This window comes from Cyprinus carpio, chromosome A15, assembly GCF_018340385.1.
Source record: "Cyprinus carpio isolate SPL01 chromosome A15, ASM1834038v1, whole genome shotgun sequence".
In the NCBI taxonomy this organism is placed as follows: domain Eukaryota; kingdom Metazoa; phylum Chordata; class Actinopteri; order Cypriniformes; family Cyprinidae; genus Cyprinus; species Cyprinus carpio.
The window spans coordinates 14,616,668-14,641,352 of record NC_056586.1 but is presented as its reverse complement, the minus strand read 5'-3'; the positions used below and the strand labels follow the sequence as shown (position 1 = coordinate 14,641,352).

Here is a 24,685-nt window from a genome sequence, read left to right as displayed (position 1 = left end):
ACACACTCCCACATTTCTATTTCTGAAAAGCATACTGAAGCTTGTAACCTATTTTCAATGTTTCTCCTACACCAGGGTTTTATTGTGATGAAACATTTGGGGCTGCAAATATGTCTGTCCTGCAGTCTTGTCCGAAGGGACATTACTGTCTTAAAGGAACAGGCTCTGCTGAACAATTTCCATGCCCTGCTGGCACCTATAACCCTCGTGAGCTCATTGACAGCCAAAACAGCTGTCTATCGTGTCCGTCAGGACATTACTGTCCAGATGCTGGACTGAAGAACCTACAGGTGAGACTGATGAAATTTCAATAAAAAGTCTGAATTGTGATGTTATCACACATGTCCTATACAGGCTTTACAAGCCCTGTGTTTGAATGATTGTTTGTAGGACTGTGTTTGGCTGGTTTCTGGTGTAGAGAAGGCTCCCATTCACCCAGTCCTATGGATGGTCCTACAGTGGCTGTTTGTCCAGTTGGTCACTATTGTCCAAAAGGTATTTCAGTAATTTCACTCACTAAAATCAGCCTTTATTAGGCCTGTCTTATGAGATATTTTGTACTAAGGACGACACAGTTTAATAATAGGGATGTACTGCTATTAAAATTCTGGCTGATACAGATTTCATAATTTTATATATATTTTTATTATATTTTTTAATATAATAAAAACAGTACAGGACTAAGGAGTGCTGAGGAGTGCCAGTCATGCCCTGGAGGGTTTAACTGTGCCTCTACTGGTCTGACTGAACCATGTGGACTCTGCTCTGATGGGTATGTGCCAAGTAATACATACACTGTAATTGCATTACTGACTGGATTAACCTTTGGCATCATACTGTACTGTATGTCCCTGAAAGGTTTTATTGTGCCGAGAAAGCTGAGACTCCTACTCCTATTGATGGAGTCTCTGGCCACATCTGCCCAGAGGGTCATTATTGTCCTCCAGGAACCACTCGCCCTGTGCCATGTGATCCTGGGACTTTTGTAACCGTCACTCAGGCCTCTCAGTGGTACTGTGTGGATAGAGCCCGGCTGCTGTGCCCAGATGGTTGGTGATGTCTTTTGTTGATTATCTTCGAAATGGAGTACTAGTGTACTGCTTACTGGATGCTGCGCTCTATATACTCCTTACAATTTTTAAAAAAGTATGTGAAACAGTATGCATTATGCAACTCTTCATATTTTAAACAGTAGTGTGCTATTTTACCCATGCATATTTAATTCTATGAGAGACATCCAGTTATCGTTTTTATAAAAATTGTTATTGTGAAAGTTTTGTAAAAATCAAATAATTCAAATAAAATCACATATAATTTTTTTTAATGCATAAAATAAATTATTTCATGTTCTTCATTTATATCTGTTTAGATGTCCCAGCATGTGATGTCAAACATCTTGAACTTTTTTGTTATATTGATATATCTATACTTTGCAATCAGATCAAATAATAATTCAAATAGAATTAGACATTATTTTTAATGTATAAAATAAAAACTTTTTTTATTTGTATTTTTTACATTAAAAAATAAATGTGACTTTATAGCACAGTTGATATGACTTTCAGTTCCAGTCCGGTTTTTTGTTTTTTTACTTTACTATACTATATACTACAGAGATAGTAAAAATAGTATGGTAGTATGCTATTCCAAACATATCCATTATATGGTGATACTAGAATATTAGTGAAAGTAGTGTCAATTAATTACTACCTAAATATATGAGAGGTTCAAGAAACTCAATTAAATTGCAAACAGCACCACACAGTGGAGAGACTCGTTACATAAACATTTTGACTGGTTCCACCCAAATTCAGCAATAATATTTATGCTGTTATCTGTCTGCCCTTTAGGTTTCTACTGTCTTGAAGGCACAGGGTATGACCGGAGACCTTGTCCAGCAGGGACATACAGCCCTGACTCTGGTTTGAGTGTCCTCTCTGAGTGTAGGGAATGTGATGGAGGACACTACTACTCACTTCAGAACTCCACGTCTGTCACAGGAAAATGCTCTGAGGGATGTTACTGCACAGATGGGAACATCTCACCTCAACCTCACACACAGTCTGCAGGTAAATGTAGCCAGAGAATTTTAAAGATAGACATTTGAGATATTGCATAAAAAATTCTGGATGGAAGCACTAAGATGCAAATACTAAATATATATTACATTTTTTTTTTTTTTTTTTTTTTTCCTGAGAAAGAAACATTAAATTGTTTTTGCTTTATATTAAGGTAAGTTGTATATATTATTTATATTATGAAAAAAACGATGAAACGTTTTGATGATAAATGTTGATAATTAATATGTATACGTGTACTCCCCAACAGCCCAATCAACGATCACAGCGGAGGACCGTGTCCGACAGGTAATTGACAGATCCCCCAATTCAACACAGATTAAAACACCCACCTTCCCCTCAAACCGGCCCACCTCATCCTGTTTTCCGCTCCCGCACAGGTTATTTTTGCTTTAGAGGCTCAGGCACTCCTCAAGTCTGTCCAGAAGGATCCTTCAGCAGTAGAGAGAGACAGGCCAGCTGCAGCCTGTGTCCCCAAGGGTAGATACACTTACACATACACAAGAATGTTAAACATTTAAAGGTGAAGAGTATCATTTTTTCATGTTCAATATGGTATCCCAGGTTGTGCAAAGACAGCTAGAAGTGTGACAATTACACATTAATGCTCCGAAAACTCTGTTATGCTTTCAAAACATTGCAACAAATCTGACAGAGTAACAGTAACAATAGAGTGCAACCAGTGGTTTTCAGAAGTAAAAATCCCATTCATTTTCTTCAGTGGGGAACTGCTTTTGAGCAATAACTTATGAACCTTTAAAGACAAACTGTGAGCTACGAAATTTTAAATTTGATTGTCATTTGCAATGCTTCATGGGATTGTAGTTCTTTCCCTCATTTAAGTTGTTAAGTACACAGTCTTGTACCTTTATCTTTTTGTCAAAATTTATTTATTTTTTCTTCAAATTGAAGTTTGTAATGTTGTGATTCATCTCATATCTGGTTAATTTGGTTAATAACCAAATAATAACCCTTTAACGAAGACATTTTTAAAATAAAAAATAAATAAAATTGGGTGGGCACTGTTGCACATTTGAAGGCGGTGCTATCTTATCAGTCGCCCAATAGTAGATGGTGGCGTGTTCAGAAAACCTATTATTAAATTTGCATTCTTTCAATTACTACTACTTTTCAGTTACTACTGTTCTGTCAATGGTTCCTCTTTTGAGGGCATTGAATGCCCAGTGGGCCATAATTGCCCTACAGGCACACGTCTACAAAATCAACACCCCTGTCCAGCAGGGACTATAAATTCCCATACAAGGATGACCAGCTGTGAAGACTGTTTACCCTGCCCTCCAGGTACCATTTCTACAAGCGACTGAACACCTATCAAGTCATTTCTCAGTGTTACACATCTCTTATTCTCAGAGGGTGATGCTGCCCTATTTCTTCGAACCATTTGAGTCACACCATTTTCAGTCACAGCCCCTTGTGCTTTCAGCATCTGTCAAAACTCGGCTGAGAAATGTCCCACAAACTTTCCACCAGGCAGGTTTCTTCTCCGAGTCTCCTGGACAGAGTAATGTGTCTGGACTGTGCGATGTTGAACATTTTTGTCTCTCCGGAGCCATGTCCCCCACACCTGTGGATGGAGGAACAGGTGGTAGATGTATTCAAGGACACTTCTGTCCCATAGGGTCCTCGTCCCCATGAGCCTTGTCCAGCAGGCCACTACAGTAACAGCAGCAAGAACACTAAGCTGTCTGACTGTCTGCCTTGTCCTCCAGGTCAGTGCTGCTCTTTTGGAGACTTCAGACTTCATTTTTTAGATCATTTGGTCTCTACTGATTTGTGGACATTTGCTTTGTAGGATTTGCTTGTTCCAGTAGGGGGCTCTCCTCCCCTTCTCATGTGTGCCAGATGGGCTGCTACTGCCCACAGGGTCAAAATTCCAGCCAGCCTGCCCACTTCATCTGCTCACCTGGGTATATGTGTCCACCTGCCAGCCCTGTCCAGATTCCCTGTCCGTTTGGGACATAGCAGAACCTCCAGGGGCAGGTCAGAAGAGGGCGAGGCTTGATTGTTTAAACCTGTTGAAATTGATAATATAAAAGCCGTTCCTTCAAAATTCCAATTATTGTGTAACTAAAACTATTAAAAATCTAAAAATACAAATTTGAAAAGCATAAAAACATAATTTAAGACAGTAAGTTTTAAAATATGTTTTAATTGAAATTAAACTTACTACAATTAAAACTGAAATGAAAATAAATTAAAGCTAAATAAAAAATAATACAATTGACAAAAGCACATAAAATATTAATCAGTACTATAATAGTAAATAAATAATCCTAAAAAACTGATTTCAACATCTAAAAAAATGAGCATTCTGTGGTAAAAATTATGGAGGTTATATTTTGAGCTATTTTTGAAGGAAATAACTTCTAATTTCACTATATAAAATATTCCTATTGCATGTGATATTTACCTTTGATTTTTCATATTTTCTTGATAATGATCTTTACTGTCACTTTTCTACTTGGTAAACAAGTAAACAAGTTTATGATAATACCATTAGAAAAACATTTATTATGTAACAGTTATTATTTTGAATGATTCCAAAACAGGTGTACAGCAGTAATATTTAAAAAATTGCTATAAATAATTTTCACACAATAAATATTCAAATAGCCAATTATTATTTCACTTTTTTAATTTAAAATCAACATAGTTTTTAAAAGTGTAATGATTAATATATTTATTTTTTGGATTTCATAATTTATGATTGAAAGTGTGAGTTGGGGGCAAGTAAAACTATCTATAATTAAGAAAACAAAACAAAAACACTATAAAAACTTAAAGATAAATAGGCAGAATGTTCTGTGTGTTCGACTGGATATTTTTGTGCCGGTTCAGACACAGTAACAGGTGGAACGTCCATACCTATGCCCTGTTCAAGGGGATATTACTGCCCTCCAGGTAGTCCTAAAATTACTGTGAGTGCAAGATGAGGACACTTGACCCCTCTTTTTACTTTGTATTTTAAACAGGCACAGTCGGGAAACAGTCACAGTCGGGAGTGAGCTTTCCCTGCCCTGTGGGCACTTTTAATGGTCAGTTAGGCCTGACCAGCAAGAATCAGTGTATTTCCTGCCCCCCTGGTAAATACTGCAGCTCCTCTGGGCTGGACACGCCCAGGCAACTGTTATTAGCCAGCTCAGCTCCTGCAAAGTCTACTCAAATGTCCTGTTGAATAATATAGGCTTGTTTTCTAATGATAATCTCTCAGATTTTACAGTTACGTGTGCAGCCAAGGTGCCTTGCTCTCAGAGCCAATTGGAGATTCCACGGGAGGCAGATGCACAGCTGGTTTCTATTGCCCAGCGGGTGCCAGCCATATGGAGCCCTGTCCTCTGGGCACATTTGGTTCATTAGAAGGTCTTATTCCAACATATGTAGCATAGTCACGCTGTTAAATACGGATGAATGAAACTAACATTGTGGGTGTTTGAATAGGAGCAGCATCTGCACACCCGGACAATACTGTGCAGAACCTGGGCTGAATTCACCCTCTGGACCCTGTAGTCATGGATACTACTGTATTCAATAATCACATACCCCTAAGCCTCAGTATTTTAACAGCACAGGTCATTTTCTCCACCTACCGTGGTTTATGACCATGGCAATAAGTACAAGCAGTGTAACGGTAATGAACTGATTTTTTTTTTAGATTGTGAAGAACCTGTGACTTGTTCAATGGAAGAGGTCTTTTCTCAGATTCAGTTCATTGGGGATGTCTGTCCTGCAGCTCACTACTGCCCAGTTGGCAGTGCACAACCAGAACCCTGTCCGCCAGGTAGAGTTTAACCAAGTATTTACCCCAAAATGAAAATTCTGCCATCACTTACTAACCCTCATGTCATTTCAAACCTGCATGGTTATCTTTCTTTCATAAGACAATAAATGAGATGTGTAGCAGAATGATCACGCTGCTCTTTTTCATACAATGCTGCATAATTATAGAATTGATGATGGGTTTTCAAACTTTCAGTGAATAATGGCATAGATTTTGGTCTGTTCTTCACACAGATCTATCATGTGACATCCAAGGATTTGGAATATAACACACAGGTTGTACAGTATGTACTAGTTTTATTATCCTTTTTGGAACATACTCTACTGTTCTAAAGTTTGAGATCAGTATTATTATTATTATTATTATTATTATTATTATTTTTTTTTTTTTGAATCTCGGTTTCCACAAATAAACAGCACAACTGTTTTCAAATTTGATAATAATAATAGTAAATGTTTCCTGAGGACCAAATCAGCATATTAGAATGATTTCTGAAAGATCATGTCACACTGAAGACTGGAATAATGGCTGCTTAAATTCAGCTTTGCCATCACAGGAATAAATTAGATTTTAAAATATTTTCAAATACAGTTAGAAAACAGTTTCAACAACCCCAGATTTACTTTAGAAAAATTTGAAACATCTCCTTTTTTATACACTGAAAAAAGAAACTCATACAGGTTTGAAAGACATGAGAGTGAAAAAAATGACATTATTTAGACATTTCACTTTTCCTTGGGCTATGTAGCATATCTTGTAATGTTTTGAAGAAATATCACTGTGCCACCTCCAGTTTGATTTACAGGAGTAGAACTAGCATTCAGCCTCACAATATTTTGTTAATGTATAAAGATAATCTTGTGTTTGTTTCTCATTGCTGTTTAACCAAATAATCTCTGATTGCTCTGTATTACAGGCTCTTTCCTGAGCCACCGTGGTGCTGTATCTGAGACAGACCGTCATCCATGTACCTCTGGAGTCAGAGCTCTGCAGAGCTTCGCTGTCCTGAGGGCAGTTTCTGTCCAGCCGGTTCTGTAACAGGACATCATTCCGGTAGGATGTAATACTGACAAGGCAGAAATCCATATTGTCCTCTGGGCATCAGTTAAACTAGGGTACTAGATATACAGAGGACTGAGCGGGTTTCATAAATAGAGAGAGACGGTGTCTACTTCCTCCTGCCATTTATCTTTGTGACTAACCATGGCATCTCTACAGGGTTGCCCTAGTGCTGTCTGAATTATTTAGTACTGTTGCCATGAGATGTCTAGACATCATCTGTTTATATACTGCCAGTCTCTTACCTTTATGATCTGTCTGTTCAGACTGTCAGTGTCCGTCTGGTCACTCATGTCCGTGTGGCAGTGTCCAGCCTGCCATCTGTCTGCCTGATACTTATCAGCCTCTGCCATACCAGCCTTCCTGTCAATCTTGCCCACCAGGTAAATAGTATATTGATACTTTGGAGTCTCTCAAAGCCTGTTTAAAAAAATGTCGGGGTCATAATTCACTGCAAAATCATAAAGAAAAAAATTATAAAATAAATTCTACATTTATACACTGCATTGACTAAATTTTGCATTATTTTTCGGACAAATACACGTTTTACCATACTTTTTATAGTTACCCTGACTATCTTGACATTTTACTTCTATTATTTCCATTGTTTTCAGTAATGATTCTCATTGCTGTAATGCAAGATATTTTTTACATTACAGTAAAACAATACTATAATACAATGATTTTTATAAAAAAATAAAATATGTCTTTTTTTTATTTTTTATGTTTCTAAAAATAGGTTTATTTGCTTCAAGAAAAAAAATGAATTATTTCCTTTGATTTTGGAGTGATATATGACAGATTCCCTAAGTGTCAAGAAATGTCTGGATCATATTTTTTTTTCCAAATTCACTATAAAAGGAAATATATTTCAGAAAATTAAGCTTACATCTACATTTGACTATTCTCACTGCAAATTGTGGTTTTCATTGCCATAATACAGTTTTTTTTTTTCTAACACAATTTTCCTTTAATATATTTTTTTAAATATTTAACATTTTTAAATCTTAATGGTCCTAAAATAATAATAATAATAAGCTACATCATTTATTTTTCTTTTGATTTTGGAGTAAAATATGACCTAGACATTTTCATGACAGTAAAGAAATATCTGGGCCATATTTCTCCCCAAATTCAAATGTATTTCATAAAGTAAACTAAGTCTTCATTTATGTTTTGCATTGACGTTATTTTAAGGACAATTGTTGTACTATAGTCATTTATTTTCAATGATTTTAATTACAACAAAACAGAATGATTTTTTTTTTTTTCACTTTAAAGTAATACAGTGATGGTTTTATAATAATAACAAGTGAATTGTATTACTTATGCTTTTTCTTCTACTAGGTTTTTACTGTTTGGAGGGTTGCACCACCCCACTTCCCTATCCTGCAGGCACTGCGAGTATAATTGAGGGGTTACAATCTCAGCTGGATTGCTCTCCATGTCCTCTCGGATTCTACTGTAACACCAGCGCACTAATCAGCCCCACCGGACCCTGCTCTGCAGGTCAGTGCCACCGAAATTCCCATTAGAGCCTGGTCTGCTGATGTGTATCTTAACATCTCGTTCTCCCTCCATAAAAGGTCATTTCTGTTCAGCTGGAGCCACAGAGCCTGCCCCAGTCTCTCAGACATGTGGATATATATGTCCGGCAAGATATTACTGCTGCTAAGTAGTGCTCCGTTACCATGTCCTGTCAGTTTCATTCTCCAGGATAAAGAGGCCACCTCTCATAATGACTGCTCCCCTTGCCCTCCAAGCAGATATTGCATTGCACCAGGCCCCTCTCAGCCCTCAGGTTGTCAGATCATAAATATTACACGGTAAACCACAAAATAATTTAACCGAAAGATGATCAGAAGTGATGCCTATGTTATGCTTGCCTCTCTATAGGGTTTTGCTCTCCAGGTCACTATTGCATTAGCGGCGCAGATACTGCTGCACCTCAGGCCACACCCTCTCAGCAGACTTGTTTTTGTGACCTCATACCTTCATCCCACTTCCGAAAGTATGATCTTTGCTTTCTGAAGCACAACATAGCCTGCTCAATTCACATTTTAGGTAGGATTCATGGTATGGCAATAAATCATTTATATGGTAATGGATGAGCCTGTTAAAACCGACTGATACTTTTCAAGGAGATGGTGCCAAAGATTGGACCAATCTGGATCCCAGACCTCTATTAGATTTAACTGAGTCTGAAGGTTATTCAGAATCACCTCTACAAATCACAGAAACATGCACTGGCTTCAAGGGAGACCTGTGTCCTACAGGTACACAGTGCACACTGGCATATTTGTTTTTAAAATACTTCTTTAAAATTGAATTAAAAGGATCGTTCACCCAAAAGTGTCATAGTTTACTAACTCAAATGTCATTACAAAACTGTGTGAATTTCTTCTGTGGAACACAAAAGGAGATATTAAAAAAAGTCCGGGTTTTCTATGCAATTACAATAAATGGGTACTGGAGCTTTCAAGCTTCAAAAATGTTATTATAAACTTATTATAAACCATTATAAATGTTGTTTATATGGCTTGTGTGCAATATTCCAAATTTATTCTCTGGGTGAGCAACACAGACCAAAATGTATGTCATTATTTACTAAAAACCTTCAAAGAGTACCTAGTTCAAAGAGTAACAATGTCATTTAGATTTTTTTTTTTTTTTTTTTACTTTTCATTGACTTAAAAGAACAATTTGTTCACAAACCAGACATCTCTATTTTAAAGTATGGCATTTTCAATAAGGTGAACTATTTATCTCCATATAAGATCATGATTATTACTGTACCTACTGATGGCTAAAGCTCAATGAATCTTTTCTGTAGGGTCTTATTGCCCAGTGGGTTCATCTCTTCCTCAGCCCTGTGATTCAGGCTCTCCTACTTACAGGTTGTGATTCAGTGTAGCAATCTGGTCCAAATAAACTCGGCACTGATCTATCTTTCAAACGAAAGCGTTTTGGGAATCCCACATTGAACTCCCCGAGATTAGAGAAGCAGTCGTCAGGAATTGGGAGCTGGGGATTGAACGATTAACAAAAAAACGATTGGGTATTTTCCTCCTGATACCGTAAATTACACTTTCATTTTTGATGGTCAGAGAAGTGGCAATGTACTGCTTTTTTGGTGTATGGCACTTAAAAAAAATGAAAGATAACAAACAAGGAGTGATGTCTTGCAGCCTTTGCTGCGCTGATCTTCAATGAGCTTCAGTGAAAAAAACTGTAACTCATGGAATGTTACGAACATGAGAGAGATTCTATAGAAAGCCTGCCAGGTCTACTTTTCAACTAAACAAGTGCTGCTGAAAACACATATTCTGTGATAAAGTAAATCCATATGAAAACAACCGGTGTCCGTGTTTCCACGCTCCCTCATCTTTGTTGCGAAGTGAGAAAATGTTTCCCTGAAGTCGCGCGGCATTTTGAATACGCCCACACCAACAGGCAAGACAACGCCAGCGAGACTGTTTCTTCAAGTTTTTACATTTACAGCTTAAAGCGATGAGAGGAATCTTCTCTAATGATTTGATTTCCTTAACCACATGAAGCTAAACAGTAATCCGCTTTTTTTTGAGGGCTGGTAAACAACTAGTTGTCCGCTAAAGTGGAAATATTATGAAGTTTCAATAACAGCCACCATGTATGATGTACATGCAGTAACATCAGTTCTTTCATTATAGCTTCTTTCACACAATGTGTTATCCCTGTAGAATAAGATTGTTAGGATTTCTGAAGGATTGTGTCACTTGAGTAATGGATGCAGAACAATTCAGTTTTGAAAGTCAGCTTTGATTTTTCCTCAACTAAACTCTGTCACAGTGAATATGAAATTATGTTGTGGGATAAGGAAATATATTCTAAATAAACTACAAACATAACTATATATAGAAGTTGTAACTCATCAGTGACACATATCCTGACGAATGGTTCTCATTATGTATGAGCTCCATTTAATGCAGGCCTTTGGCTTCTCAGGTGTGGAGGCCTAAACTCGCATATGACTTTTACCAACAAAAAGTGGTCTTAGAAAATTTAAATCAATATATTGTTTTCTGTAAGTGAGTTCTTTCACATCTTTAGATATAAAAAAAATTTCTAGGCTACAAGCTCCAGTTCTCAAAATATGCTGGGCACATCCCTGTAATTTGTTTTAATTGCCTTTTTTCAGTGCTTTAACATTTTTAGTTTTTATCACAACCACGCATAAAATCTCAAACACCTCATGTTACATAACTATGCTGCGCACTAATAGAGCCTATTTGTGCTGATATATTAGACTTTAGGCCATTAGATATTATAAGAACATATATGTCAAGGGCATGACAAACTTCTACCACTAATATATACATTTAGCAGCATCTCTAATATAACAGTGTTTTATATATAGCCAATGTAAACATGCAGTGTAGACAGACGTCATTATTGCCAAATGTTTTACCACTGGTGATGTGTAGTCGTCAATGGAAGTTGAAGTGTTGAATCCCTAAACTCTTAGGGGGAGTTCAAAGTCGATTCTTTTCTTTGAGAAGGCAATCCCTGTCCGAAACCCCCTTATACATTTATATATATATATATGTATATATAAAAATATCATATTATATATATAAGATATATATATATTATATGTATATATATATATATATATAAATATGTATCTATATATTATATAATATATATATATATATATATATACACACACACCACACACACACACACACACACAGTATATATATTAAATCAGATCACTATTTCATCAATTTATCATATAAATATAATTTACATCAAAGACAAAAATGCTCTGCACACCAATTTTTCTTCAAAATCATTTTAATCATTTGATCTGACTGAGCAAAATAATTCTATTATTTCATTCAAATATCATGAACATTTTTAAAGAAAATTGTTTTCTTTATTCTTTTTTATCCTTTTACAGACCCCTGGTTGAAAATCATAAAAAATACCACTAAGGCACTGATATGGCAGAGTTTGTATTTGCATGATGCAACCATGAGTCATATTCTATTATTGTCTAATTCAATTGTACCATGTAGGTGAATGTTCTGCAGGCTACTACTATGACTGGGGCTCCAGCAGTCTGGAGCAGAGTCTCTGTCCTTCCGGTTTCTATTGCCCAGCAGGCCCACACAAGCCCCTGGCCTGCACTGCAAGCACTTACAGCTCCGTCATGGGCAAAAGTCACCAAGGAAATTGTTAGCCATGCCCATTATGCTTCTACCGTCAGGGTGCGTTATTTATTCTGTTTACAAGAAAATTCATTTAAAACTGTCTATGTACTCTTATAAGTCTATAACAATAGATCCTATTGTATTACAATGCGGGGGAAGCAGTAGCAGAACCTCTTCCATGTCTGCCGGGGCATTTCTGCCCCACGGGCACATCACAGGGCACTCAGTTACCCTGTCCTCCAGGAACAGTGCAGGCACAGTCTGGGACAGCCAGTAAAGATGAATGTCTACCATGTCCTGCAGGTGACAACATGACAACAAAAAGATTTATTGCATGTATAGACTACCGTTCAAAGTTTGTGGGTCAGTAATATTTTCTGTCTAAAATTCTCTGTATGTGGAGAAAAAAACATCTAATTCATGTAATCTGTTTGTCTAGGCATGTTTTGTGCTTGCCATGGTCTTTCAGAGCCTACAGGGTGCTGCCAGGATGGATTTCACTGCCCTTTAGGGGCTACAAGCCCAAATGGCACTTGAAATCTGGTATATATTGTTCTGTCTCTTAATAAAGACACTGTGTGTTCACAAAGGGTTAAACTAATTTACAATGTGTGATTTGCAGATTGAATCTACAGGCAACAACTTGCACCCGCCTGGCCATTATTGTCCAACTGGTATTGGCTTTCCTCTCCCATGCCCCGCTGGAACGTTCTCCAGCTCCCCATGGTTGAGTGGGACAGAGCAGTGCCAGCCATGTCCTCCTGGGTACTTCTGTGTGCAGACTGCTATGGTCCATCCATCAGAAGCAGCTCTCTGTGATGCTGGGTAAATATATCTATGCTTTTCAGTATCTAAACACAGTCATCTGACAACAGTACACCCACACCCTCTTGAGTTGTGCCAGCCAGGTGCACTCATGTATTGCTAATGGCACGTTTTCAGATGTTAAAGATTTATTGTCCATTACTGAGTAGTGTTGAAACTATTATTGATATTCTCCATTACTGAAATGTTACGTAAAGTGCAGGAAATGGTTACAAAACTTATTAAAACGACTCTGTGGATCCACTTTCTATCCAGTTGTGGCTGGGTTGGAAAACAGATACAGTGGAGTGGCAATGAAGTGCTTTTGCGATTGGCTTGTCGAGAAGGTTTATTCATCAGGCATCTATAACCTGGTGTACACTTAAAAAATGATGACAGCCTTATTTCTCCCTCACAGATATGTGTGTATCAATGGCAGGTGTAGTGCTCGACCGGTAGATGGACTACAGGGTTATATTTGTCCGAGTGGACACAGTTATCCCATTGGTACTCCATTGGAATTGCCTTGTGAGCCTGTCACATACAGCAGTGCTCCTGGCGCTGCCCATTGTCTCTCATGCCCAGATGGCACTATGTGGCTCATGAATAATTGTTTTTCTATTCTGCTGCAAATCCTTTTTTTCCATCATACACTGCCATTCAAAAGTTTGCAATCAGTAAAGATTTTTTATTTATTTTTTTGGTCACATGATCCTTCAGAAATCATTCTAATATGCTGGGTTGTTGCTAAAAACAAATTCTTAATATGTTGACAACAGTTGTGCTGCTTAGTATTTTTATATAAACCATGATACATCTTCATGACATCATTGTCAGGTTCATTTGATGAATAGAATATATAAAAATTATAAATGTCTTTACTGTCACTTTTGATCAATTTCATGTGTTCTTGCTGAATACCAGTTTTAATTCATTTAAAACTGACTCCAAACTTTTGAACAGTAGTATATATACAGTACAATGATTTTTGCTCACAATCATCTTTCCTGTGTTGCATCAGGTCATTTTTGCCCTTTTGGCACTGCTGCAGCTGTACCTTTTCCTGTGGGCACACTGGGACAGGTTACCAGGGCTCAGTCAGAGGCTGCCTGTGTGCCCTGTCCTACCGGCCTCTACTGCAACCTGGAACATCACAACCACAGGGTATGTGGGTTTGTTATCATCCCACACTTTGGTTTTGCTCTGTGGCTGTATCATATGGACCAATTGCCAAGGAGGGTCTCCAAATCCTCCTCCTCTGAATGCAGCTGGCTACCTCAGGATTGGCCCCTGTCTGCAAGGTCACTTTTGCCCTTCTGGAACCCTAATGCCTCTGCCTTGCCCAGCTGGCAGCATTCGTAACCTCACCAGTGTGTTCAGAGCCAGACGTTTATTTTAATATAATCTATAAAACATTTAGAGCCTCTAAGGAAAACATATTGAAGCTGTTCAAAAGGGCAGTTATATTACACGCATCAAAAAACCACAAGAGGAGCAACATTTAAATGCATCTGAATAATTAACCAGGGGTAGCACATCAAAATAAATGAGCTATCAAAAACAATAGGCTGTGTGGCTTAAAAGCACCAGTGCGTAAATAATATTGCACAGATTCAACTTTAGTTGCTGTTATAAATTCACTCTAGCAATACACTTTTAAATAATTCACATGCTTCTAAATGTAGTCCTTTCCATATTCTCTGGAACCTTTTGCACATTAATATTTTATTTACCTTCTTTATTTACTAACATACATTGTTTTGTGTCCAAAATATTGATCTGCCCACAGGGGGTTACTTCATAGAAAGCTGTCTTCCATGCCCAGCAGGGCATCATTGTGCCAGCGAGGGCCTGGATGCTCCAACTGGACACTGTGCTGCAGGTTTTTACTGCCCCATAGACTTCTCCTCCACCACCCCGCATGCCTTCCTCTGCCCCAAAGTTGGTTTGGCCTCCTTCATACCCTTCTATCTCTTTTTAATCTGAGCATACTGCCTGACTTATAGGTTTTGCTCTTTCAGGGTCATTACTGTCTCTTAGGCTCACCCCTGGCCTTGCTCTGCCCCACGGGACAGTACCAGCCAAATCCGGGCTTGGATAACTGCATCCCCTGTCGTCCAGGCTATTACTGTGAGGAGGCAATTATCGGAGACCCCCAGCCTTGCCCCCCACACTCCTACCCCCCTGCAGGTAACCCTGCTGCTGTAACTCTCTGTATTATATCTGCAGTATCATTAGTACTTGCACATTATCTGATTTTGCTTGTAATTGCAGCCACAATGGTTCCTCAGCCCTGTCACAATGGCACATATACCCCACCTGAGGTCGGGGGTCTGCTAGAGGAGAGAGAGTGTTTGCCGTGTCCACCAGGAAAGTTCTGCAAGTATGTTCACAGATCACATGAGGGTGCTTCTTCAACCATGGGCACTTATGACCTTGTGGACCTTTAGAAAATAAACTTAAAACAAACTTGGCACGCTCTTATTTTATTATTTACTATTCAGAAATGTGGGGTCGATTAGATTTTTTAATGTGTTTGAAAGAGATCTCTTATGCTTAGTTGCTTACCAAATTTGCTTTTATTTAATCAAAATACAGTATAACAGTAATATTGTGAAATTGTTTTGTGTTTTAATATGATTTAAAATGCAATTTATTGCTGTGATGTCAAAGTTTAATTTTCAGCAGTCATTACTCCAGTCATCATTCTAATATGCTGATTTGATGCTCAAAAAACATTTCTTATTACTATGAATGTTGAAAACAGTTGTGTTCGTTAATGTTTTTTTGTTTAAAACATGATACATTTTTTTCTGTGATGCATACAGATAGTTCTATTTGCTCAATCCATTTTGCTGTTCTTTAAACTGTTGTTTTTGCTTGCAAATTGCTGATCATCACAGCAATGCTTTTGCAATGCTTTTTGTCATTATTTAGGGCAAAAAAAAAAAAAAAAAAAAAAACATTCCAAAAATGTAAGCACGGAAAAATGGAAGTCAGAAGAATACAGATCATATTTATTTTGTGTTAGCATGAAGCTGCAGTTTCACAATACATGAATTACACTTACAAAAAAACAGTAAAATGCTGCAAATCTTTCTTTCTTGCACTTGAAACGCGTTTTACACCTTTACAAATCCTCTCTTGAACATGCAAATTTATGTTATGCTTACAATCTTATGTACACTTCCACAAATCTTACCCTGCGCATGCAAATCTTTTAGGCATCATTTTACCTTCATAAAAACATATTTCTCTATATTTCTACTTCTGTATTATATTGCATTTAATTTTCTATTTTTCTTTTATTAGTGTTATACTGTATTTCATCTCTACTGTGTAATTCCTATGTATGTCTCCACTATCATGTATGTTTGTACTATATCTGTACTTTTTTCTGCACTGGAAGCTCAAATTCCTTGTGTGTGTAAACATACTTGGCAATAAAGATCTTTCTAACTTCTGATTTCCAGTCACTTTTTTATCAGTTCAATGCATCCTTTGCTGAATAAAACTATTAATTCCATTAAAAATCCTGCTGACCTCAGACTTTTAAACAGCAGTGTAGACGCATCACATTTTTTTCTGAAAATTCAATTATTGGGGTTTTGTGTCTGATTATTCCTCAGGGCTGGCCAGGTGAAAGGCTTGTGTGCTGCTTGATTCCTGTGCATCTCTGGCATTTCAGAGTACAGCCCCCAGGATGCTTCTCTGCTCAACAGAGACCAGTGTGAGTGGGGAGCACAGTGTGCTGGGCCGTGTCCTGCTGGTACATTATTCATCTTCCTATAAACCCTATGAATAAATAAGTTTTATATGATCCGAATTTCAAGAGGTGTTTACACTGTAGCTGTCCAGAGTGTGTGTTTACTCCTGGTCCTGCTTTTGGACAGGCTTTGGCTGACATGCCATGTATAACATACTATAGTATATATAATCACACATTTATGTAAAGTTCAAAAGTTCTGGTCAGTAAGATTTAATTTTTTTAATTCAGCATTAAATTGATCAAAAGTGACAAAGAATTCTACATTGTTACAAAGGTTTTCTATTCCAAATAAATGTCATTCTTTTGAACGTTTTATTTATTAAAGAATCTTGAAAATGCCTCGTGTGGCTTCCACAAAAATATGAAGCTGTTTTCACTATTGATAATAATATTATATGTTTCTTGAGCATCATATCAGTGTATTAGAATGATTTCATATGTTAATAAAGACTGGGGTAATGACTGCTGAAAATTCAGCTTTGAATCAAAGGAATAAATTTTAAAATAGAAAACAGTCATTTAAATTGTAATAATATTTAACAATGTTACTGTTTTTACTGTATTTTTTTTGTCAAATAAAAATAGCCTTGGTAGGCATAAAAGACTTCTATAATCATATACTTGTATAACTGCTTAATTTTATTTTCAAAATGATGATCTACATTACATCTTTGTGTTCCTTTCATCAATAAACTTTCTGATATTATTACCATCTCCCTAGGGCTCACTGATTTCTCAAGCCTCCTTTGTCCACTGGGTCATTGGTGCACTGGGACAGGTTTCCCAGTGCCCTGTCCTGCAGGCACCATGAGGGCACAGGCAGGGGCAGATGCTGTCAGTCAGTTTGAGCCTTGCCCTCCTAGTACCTACTGCCCCGAGCCTCGCACCACAGGCCAGCCTAATACAGCAGGCATCCCATGCCGAACTTCGAACGAATGTCCTGCAGGTACAGTAGGTGTGAATTCTACATGATTGATATTTACAAATGTGCTTAAAAGTTTATAAAAGGAATATATTATAACTGTGAAGTGTAATAAAGTGATACATCATACAGGCTCAGTGACAGAGACCCCTTGCAGAGCTGGTTCATACTGTAGACCCCAGACAAGAAAGCCAACACCGTGTCCTGCAGGATAATACTGTCCTGAAGGATCTCGAACCTACAGTTCACCACACCACGTGTTAGCTTTCCTCTATTTTTACATTTAGATTACTTTTGAAGTTAACTTTTAAAAACATTAGTAATTCAAATTTCAAATTGAGTTGGACATACTTATATATCCTATTTTATATAAAGAGCTGGGCGATAATATAGTTATATTTTGCAGTGAAATAAATCAGGAAGTTGAGATTTGCAATATAGTATAAATCGCTGTACGTGAGTGTTCTGTATGGATACGGATAAATTTGGATAAATTATATATCCTACTTTATATATAGAGCTGTGTGATAAAAGTTCAATTTCATGACAATATAACAATCAAGCAGTTAATATTTGCTATATAATAAATACCTTTGTGTGAGTATACTGTATGTGAACAAAGTAGGATTTACTATATATTTAACTTTTAATATATTGTGGTTATAATATATTGAATATATTGCAACTTTTAATAATATGGGGATATTAAAAGTTTTTCATCGACATAATCAAGTATTTGAGATTTACTATATAGTACATGCCACTTAGTGTGAGTGTACTATATGTATCTGGGTAAGGTTGGACATTTATAGTATAGTTGTATAATTTCATATTAATTATTATATGATATGAATAATTTAAATATAAATATGATTAAGATAAAATTATTTATCTCTTTTTGCAGATGTCTCTGGAAGTTTCAGGAAAGCAGCTGTGTGCTGTGTGGGGCTGGCACTTATCGGCTCAGTCGCTTCCCCCCACCTCCAGTGCCTCCTCTGCCCTCCAGGACATCGCTGTCCTCAGGGTCAGTACTGAACTGCTCCCATAGTACAAACAGTAGAAGCACTGATTGATAATGTTTACTAATTTAAGGATCTGTTTACTAGGTTCACACCATTATAGTGATCAACCCTGTCCAGTAGGGTACTTTTGTCCTCAAGGCAGCTCTGATCCTATTTCCTACTAGCCCGGCACATATGGAAAACGCACAGGTGCTGAATCAATTGAGGAATGTCACAAATGCCCATAAGGCACCTTCAATCACTTGTGCGCCCAGAGAGCCTCACTGTGGAAGTTCGTCCACCTCAGATGCAGGTCAGAGCATGTTGTAGGAATCTAGTGGACACTTTCTCAACATCACAAGCTCTTGAGACTAGTTTTTTAACAGTTTAACATCTTTTAACTAAAAAACTGCATTTTTAGAACAGCGTTCCATGCACAAGCTGCTGCAAAATATGCTAGATGCAGTGCAAATGTCAAACGCATCTGTCTTTATTCTTTTCTTGTTTTCTTTACATAGAACACAGTGGAAAAGCAGTGCAGTGTAATGCAAAAACACATTCTCTGTCAATGGCCCTTTACACTCTTAAAAAAACAAACCAGAGCATGCAATGTATCTATTTTGTTTCTTTTCATAGGGGCGTCCTCTTGTACCTGCATAGGCAAAAACCATGCGTTCCACTCTGCATTTTTTGATAAAAAATATTGTGAAATAACACAAAACCCATTTTCTATTGTAATAATGTATTCCTGTGATGGTAAAGCTGAATTTTCAGCAGCCATTACTGCAGTCTTCAGTGTCACATGATGCTACAGAAATTATTCTTATGTGCTGATTTGCTGCTCATGAAACATTTCTAATTATATCAATGTTGCTTCATATCTCCTTACAAACCTTGATACATTAGCAGCTCTCGAAATGAATATCCATTTTTTTTGTGTTGTACATTATAATGTTGTGATGCAAGGCAAGGCAATTTTATGTCTACTGTAGAGCTCATTTAAGACAGCAGCTGCTGACCAAAGTGCTGTACAATCTGATAATTTCTACACAAAACAGTTAAGCACAGTTACATAAATATACATATTAAAGAGAATTACAATGATTGAAAAGCCAGAGAGAAGAGATACGACTTCAATGAAGATTTAAAAATTCCAACACTCATGAGACAACCTTATATGTGCCAGTAACTCATTCTACAATCAAGGGGCAGCAGTTAGAAAAGGCACAGTTTCCTTTTAATCTTAGACGAGACCGAGCCACAGACAACATCAAACTATTAGAAGACCTTAAAGGTCTAGGGCATTTACAATGGAGAAAAAGTAATGTAATGTACTTTTTAATCCCTTGTAGACAAGCAATAAAATCTTACATCTTAAATTTACATTTTAAAATTTAAATTTTAATGCCTACAGTAAAATCACTTGCAGCGTTTAAGGCAATCAATAGCATAATGAGATGGTGCAGTTCTGAGTGTACTTTGTGATGTGTTGTAGGGTGGATGGCTCTGAGCCACTAGTTCTGAGAGGGGTGGAAGAGGGAGCAGAATCAGAGTAACCTGCTGTTTGCAAAGGAAGTAACTGACAATCATCTGAAATGTTTTACAGCTGAAAAACATACAAAAACTCCTCTGAATTCTGTCAAATCCCATATTGATGTGAAGGTTTCAGAACTACACTATTGGAGCTGGAGGAGTTTATTGGAGTTTAATGAAAAAGCTGTATGACAAGTTAGAGGATCAGAATTTACATCTGGAATCCTAGTTTGCAAAGCACCGCAAAGACACACAGGAGTTTTACAGGAACATGTGCCAGCAAATTGATCCTTTGAGGGAAGGAAAGGAAGTCAACTGAAGATAAAAAAAATGGAAATAAAAAAATTACATGATCAGTCTCCGTAACTAATCAGCTTGTGCATCTTGTATTTAGAAAATATGGAACCCTCAAAACTGAACCAGCTGAAAAAAATACTAGACAATGAAGATCTGATGAAAAGAGAAACTGCTCATGGTGAGACAGCAGTTTGCTTTTAACTTGAGCCTTGCATGTGTATACACACTCAGGTCTGTGAAAGTATTTGTGTTTGCATCAGAGCTGTGGATGGGGCTGATGGAGGCCGTGCTGAGATCTTTGGAGGGAGTGCTGTGCAGGATGAATGTGGAGGTCTGGCAGCAACAGGACAGCACAGCTACAAACATCCACAAATACACTTGAGAGTCTTCACACTGCATACATTCAGATTACTTTTTTAAACCCATTAAAAGAACACAGAGCCATAGATATGTAATTAATGTACATAATAGTGATATTAAAAGGACAATTCAGTAAAAAAAAAAAAAACCTTGATGAAAAACAAATCATTTTATGATCAGATCGTATTATAAAATAATCATAAAAGTGGTCCGTTTGGTGTAATGTTTGATGCGCTCTTTTGGGCAGTGTTGTTTTTGTTAACTAAAACTATTCAAAATTAGTTTTGAAAAAAAAAAGTCAGAACAAAATCACTAAAACTAAAATTAAATAAAAGTTTAAATTGCCCCTAATATGCCATTTCGAATATTGCCCTTTCATGCAGTGTGTAATGTAGCTGTCTGTGAATGTAAACTATCTGCAAAGTTGTGCAGCCGATGGTAAATAAAGTTATTGTCTCTCTCTCCAAAAATAAATAAATAAATAAAATAAAAAGAATCGACTCTGAATCCCCTAATCCCCTTATTTTTTTTTTTTTTTTTTTTTTTTTTTTGGTGAACTATCCCATTAAGTATTTTTCTATTGTTTTACAGTTTTCCCCTGCAGACATGTCAGAGTTTAAAGTGGGTGCAGATATAGAGGCAGCTTCCTCAGATCCAGGTTCGACCTTGTTAAAACCCAGTTTGTATTCTTTGACCCAAGGCTCCTGCTGTGCTAACAGTACATGCTCTCATCTGTCAGGTCAACAGCAGAGCACCATTCCCTGTGTGAGTGAAGAGGAACTGGCCAAGTTTGTGTCTCTGACGCCTCTGTCCAAAACACTGCAGGAGATAAAGGAATCACTCCAGATTCTCGCCCACACGCCCAAGACAGAGGACGGTCAGTACACATTTGTGCATTTGAATTCAGTGAGCTAGTAGAAATGCACTTTTAATGAATTAAGTTGATACATAACAATTAAGAATATAATATAAAAATATTATTTATTTATATTTATATTTTATTTATCTATTTTATCATTTCGGGTGCCATGTAATGTCTTCTGATTGTTTCAGAGTTTTGTAATGACCTACATCCGCTTTCTTCTCCTTCAGTTATTATCATCCCAGCAGAGAGTGAACTGTCGCACCTGTTCCCTGTTGCCCTTGACAACCTTTCCCCACAGCATTTTGCTGTCTTCCTGTTTGGCTACCATGTTGTGCATTTTCTGAGCAGAGCTTGTTCCTTCCCCGTCATGCTGCAATTGGCCAGGACGGTGCCAGCCTCTCACTGTGATAACCTGCTGGCCTGCTGCTATAAAGTCTTTTATTACTACACAAAGCTTCAAAACGCTGGCCAGTTCTTCTCCGTTCTCTTACACTCAATGACCTATATAACCTCAGGTAAGAGAGATTGCTCTAGCTTTCCATAATAGTTTGTTATATATATATGAAATCCAGGAAGAGCTAAAATAGACTTCGCTCACATGTTAGATGATTGAGGAAAATACACCGGAGGCCTTTGGAACATTAGTAGAGGACTTCTTCCGTGTAAAAATACCTACTGAAACTCATTTTGCTGAGCACCTGCTGACAGAGAGGTTAGTATCTAATCTAAGGTGTTTTTGACATTAAGAGTATATTAAAACATTAAGAACATTAACTTCAATTGATTTTAGACTTCAGGAACTAAAACCAACTCTGAAAGAGACATGGAAATAGTAAGAGATTTTAGAGTAGTTTTTAACAGAAAACTTTCTTAGGCCTAGCAAGCACCTGAGCACTGGTACAATTTTGTGGTCTTTTGTGTATATTGTTGAAGGACAAGGGCAAACTGGCCTAAAGACTCAAGTCCCAGTGAGTGAAAGCTGTGTGTTGCTTTTTGTGTTGTGTTTTATTTATTATGAAGAGTGTACACCTATTTTTTATCTACCTGTGCTTCAGGTGCTGTGTGTGGAAAGAGAAATAAACAGACTTGATGAAGTTTACCAGCAGCTCTCCTCTGGGCTCCACAGGGCAATGCACATACACAGCCCACCAGAGAAGAAAGAGTCCAGGTCTGACAAACAGCTTCAGGTAACAGCCATTCTGACTCACCTTATGCTGGTGTACAGGAGACCCCTATACAGCCCCCACAATATTTACGGGATGGCCAAATGCATTTCAATTGTAAAATATATTTCTCATTCTTTCTGTATTTGTCTCTCACGCTCTCCATGCTTGCAGGAGCAGCAGATGATGCTGGAGCTGCAGAAGTGTACAGTGGATCAGAAACTGAAGGAGATGAGAGACAGACTTTCTAAACTGAGCTCAAGCCAGCGAGCGAGTCCTAATGAAGTCAGACCAGCTCACAGCACAGTCCTGGCTCAGGAAGACAGCCAGACACCCAGCAAATGCAAACCAGACAGTGGAGAACCAGAGAAACCTGCTGCAGGACAGTCCAGCAACAGGAAAAAGCAAAGCAAGCATATGGACAAACATGAGGAAAAGGGTGTGACTGCATGAGGAATAATGTTTGAAAATGATGATTATTATAAAAATACAAAAATGTCTCCTCACTTGTCACATGTAGATTTTGTAGCTGTTTGTGACAAAAACTCACACGGAGGAGAACCTCTGGTTTAAAAGCAGTGTTATCCTAAACAACTTAGCAAATGTACTCATAACCTTAAAACTGTGATTGTTTTTTTTATTTTTTTATTTTTTCATTTCCATGAATGTATGCATGTATTTACACCACTGTTCAAGAATTTAGGGTTGGTAAGATTCTTAAATTAAAAGTTCAAGAGAACACTAATTATTTGAAGTAGAAGTCTATTGTATTATAAATGTCTTTACTTCACTTTTGATCAGTTTGACATCATGCTGTATAGTATTAATGCATAGGTATTAATATCTTTCAAAAAATCTTACTGAGTGTGTTTATGAATTAGCTTTATTTCTTAATATGATTTTATTAAGTCTAAATCTAAATGTATAAAAATAAATCTAAGTTATTAAAAATATTGTGTCAATATATTTATGCTAAAAAGTGACTCACAAGTCAGTATACAAGAACCAGGGAAATGTTACTAATTAAACATACTATGCACTTCTGAGCAGTGATATTTGTAGCATGTTTTATCTGGGCTTCATCCTACAGTGCTTTTCCAGTCAATAATCTAACAGTTCATGCACGCTCATGCTCAGAGCTGGGCTAAACTCTGTTCCTCTAGGCGGGGGAACAGACTGTGAACAGATTGGAAGGGAGGGTGAGCGGTAGCTGTCATCACCCGCTATCAGTGTTACAACTCCCTGTCCTTAAGCTGATATACTCAAGAAAGTTCCACTGGATGTGTGGCGTCTGCCTTTATTGCTTTAGATTAAACAAACAGTGTATCCACGCAGCATCCAGGGTGGACTTTCCACTTAACAAACCTGTCAGACTCAGTGTACTGCTGCTGAAGTAGATGCAGTGTTTGCAAGGCCCTCATTCAGAGTAATACTCTCACATTTAGACTTTGTTTTGTAAATGTTTAGATTTTTTCCCCTAAATGTGCCATTCATTTTTAATGCTCATAAACTTTATGCTTTTAAGAAAAGTATCATTTAAAGTTTTAAAATCCTCTACTGACACTGATGTAATATCATTTTCATTTTTGACTAATATCATTTTTAATTTAAGATAAGTTTATTTTATATTATTATTATCACTATAACTTATATAAATAACAGCTACAAAAATAGATAAACAACAAAATCAGAACAGCAGTTTTTATTATTATTTTTGGTGTTGTAGTTTGTTTTAATAAAAAATAATATTAATTATTATTATTGTAGTGACTGTGAATCATTCTGAGATGATATAGTTGCTCTGTTGAAAAAAAAAAAAACAGTTTTGAACTTAAAGGCA

At 37.1% G+C, this 24,685-nt stretch overlaps 3 protein-coding genes across 3 annotated transcripts; all 3 read left to right on the top strand.

Moving 5' to 3' along the window:
• The first annotated feature begins 110 nt into the window (after positions 1-110).
• LOC122147787 lies at positions 111-3,560 on the top strand. Its single transcript, XM_042771695.1, has 8 exons — positions 111-290; positions 391-473; positions 674-772; positions 859-1,049; positions 1,851-2,069; positions 2,329-2,366; positions 2,459-2,558; positions 3,214-3,560. Exons 1-8 carry the CDS (start codon positions 111-113, stop codon positions 3,327-3,329), a joined length of 1,026 nt encoding a protein of 341 aa, XP_042627629.1. The 3' UTR covers positions 3,330-3,560.
• Positions 3,561-5,762: 2,202 nt separating this feature from the next.
• Positions 5,763-12,160, top strand: LOC122147786. Its single transcript, XM_042771694.1, has 8 exons — positions 5,763-5,877; positions 6,794-6,930; positions 7,203-7,319; positions 8,284-8,445; positions 8,523-8,737; positions 8,833-9,000; positions 9,078-9,212; positions 11,997-12,160. The coding sequence occupies exons 5-8, from the start codon at positions 8,572-8,574 to the stop codon at positions 12,158-12,160; spliced, it is 633 nt and encodes a 210-aa protein (XP_042627628.1). The 5' UTR covers positions 5,763-5,877; positions 6,794-6,930; positions 7,203-7,319; positions 8,284-8,445; positions 8,523-8,571.
• Positions 12,161-12,295: 135 nt separating this feature from the next.
• LOC109081808 (signal peptide, CUB and EGF-like domain-containing protein 3) lies at positions 12,296-15,405 on the top strand. The gene is made up of 7 exons (XM_042771142.1): positions 12,296-12,434; positions 12,571-12,674; positions 12,754-12,956; positions 13,957-14,099; positions 14,725-14,876; positions 14,957-15,125; positions 15,210-15,405. Exons 3-7 carry the CDS (start codon positions 12,919-12,921, stop codon positions 15,383-15,385), a joined length of 678 nt encoding a protein of 225 aa, XP_042627076.1. The 5' UTR covers positions 12,296-12,434; positions 12,571-12,674; positions 12,754-12,918; the 3' UTR covers positions 15,386-15,405.
• The last annotated feature ends 9,280 nt before the right edge of the window (positions 15,406-24,685 follow it).

Bases quoted from the DNA above. Each gene is read 5' to 3' on its own strand.
- LOC122147787 (XM_042771695.1), top strand. From the start codon at position 111: ATGTCTGTCCTGCAGTCTTGTCCGAAGGGACATTACTGTCTTAAAGGA. The intron at 474-673 runs GTTGGTCACTAT...TAATAAAAACAG, and splicing joins CTACAGTGGCTGTTTGTCCA to TACAGGACTAAGGAGTGCTG. The intron at 2,367-2,458 runs GTAATTGACAGA...GCTCCCGCACAG, and splicing joins CGGAGGACCGTGTCCGACAG to GTTATTTTTGCTTTAGAGGC.
- LOC122147786 (XM_042771694.1), top strand. From the start codon at position 8,572: ATGTGGATATATATGTCCGGCAAGATATTACTGCTGCTAAGTAGTGCT. The intron at 8,738-8,832 runs GTTGTCAGATCA...GCCTCTCTATAG, and splicing joins AGGCCCCTCTCAGCCCTCAG to GGTTTTGCTCTCCAGGTCAC. The intron at 9,213-11,996 runs GTACACAGTGCA...TGTACCATGTAG, and splicing joins GGGAGACCTGTGTCCTACAG to GTGAATGTTCTGCAGGCTAC.
- LOC109081808 (XM_042771142.1), top strand. From the start codon at position 12,919: ATGGTCCATCCATCAGAAGCAGCTCTCTGTGATGCTGG. The intron at 14,100-14,724 runs GTATGTGGGTTT...ATCTGCCCACAG, and splicing joins TGGAACATCACAACCACAGG to GGGGTTACTTCATAGAAAGC. The intron at 15,126-15,209 runs GTAACCCTGCTG...TTGTAATTGCAG, and splicing joins ACACTCCTACCCCCCTGCAG to CCACAATGGTTCCTCAGCCC.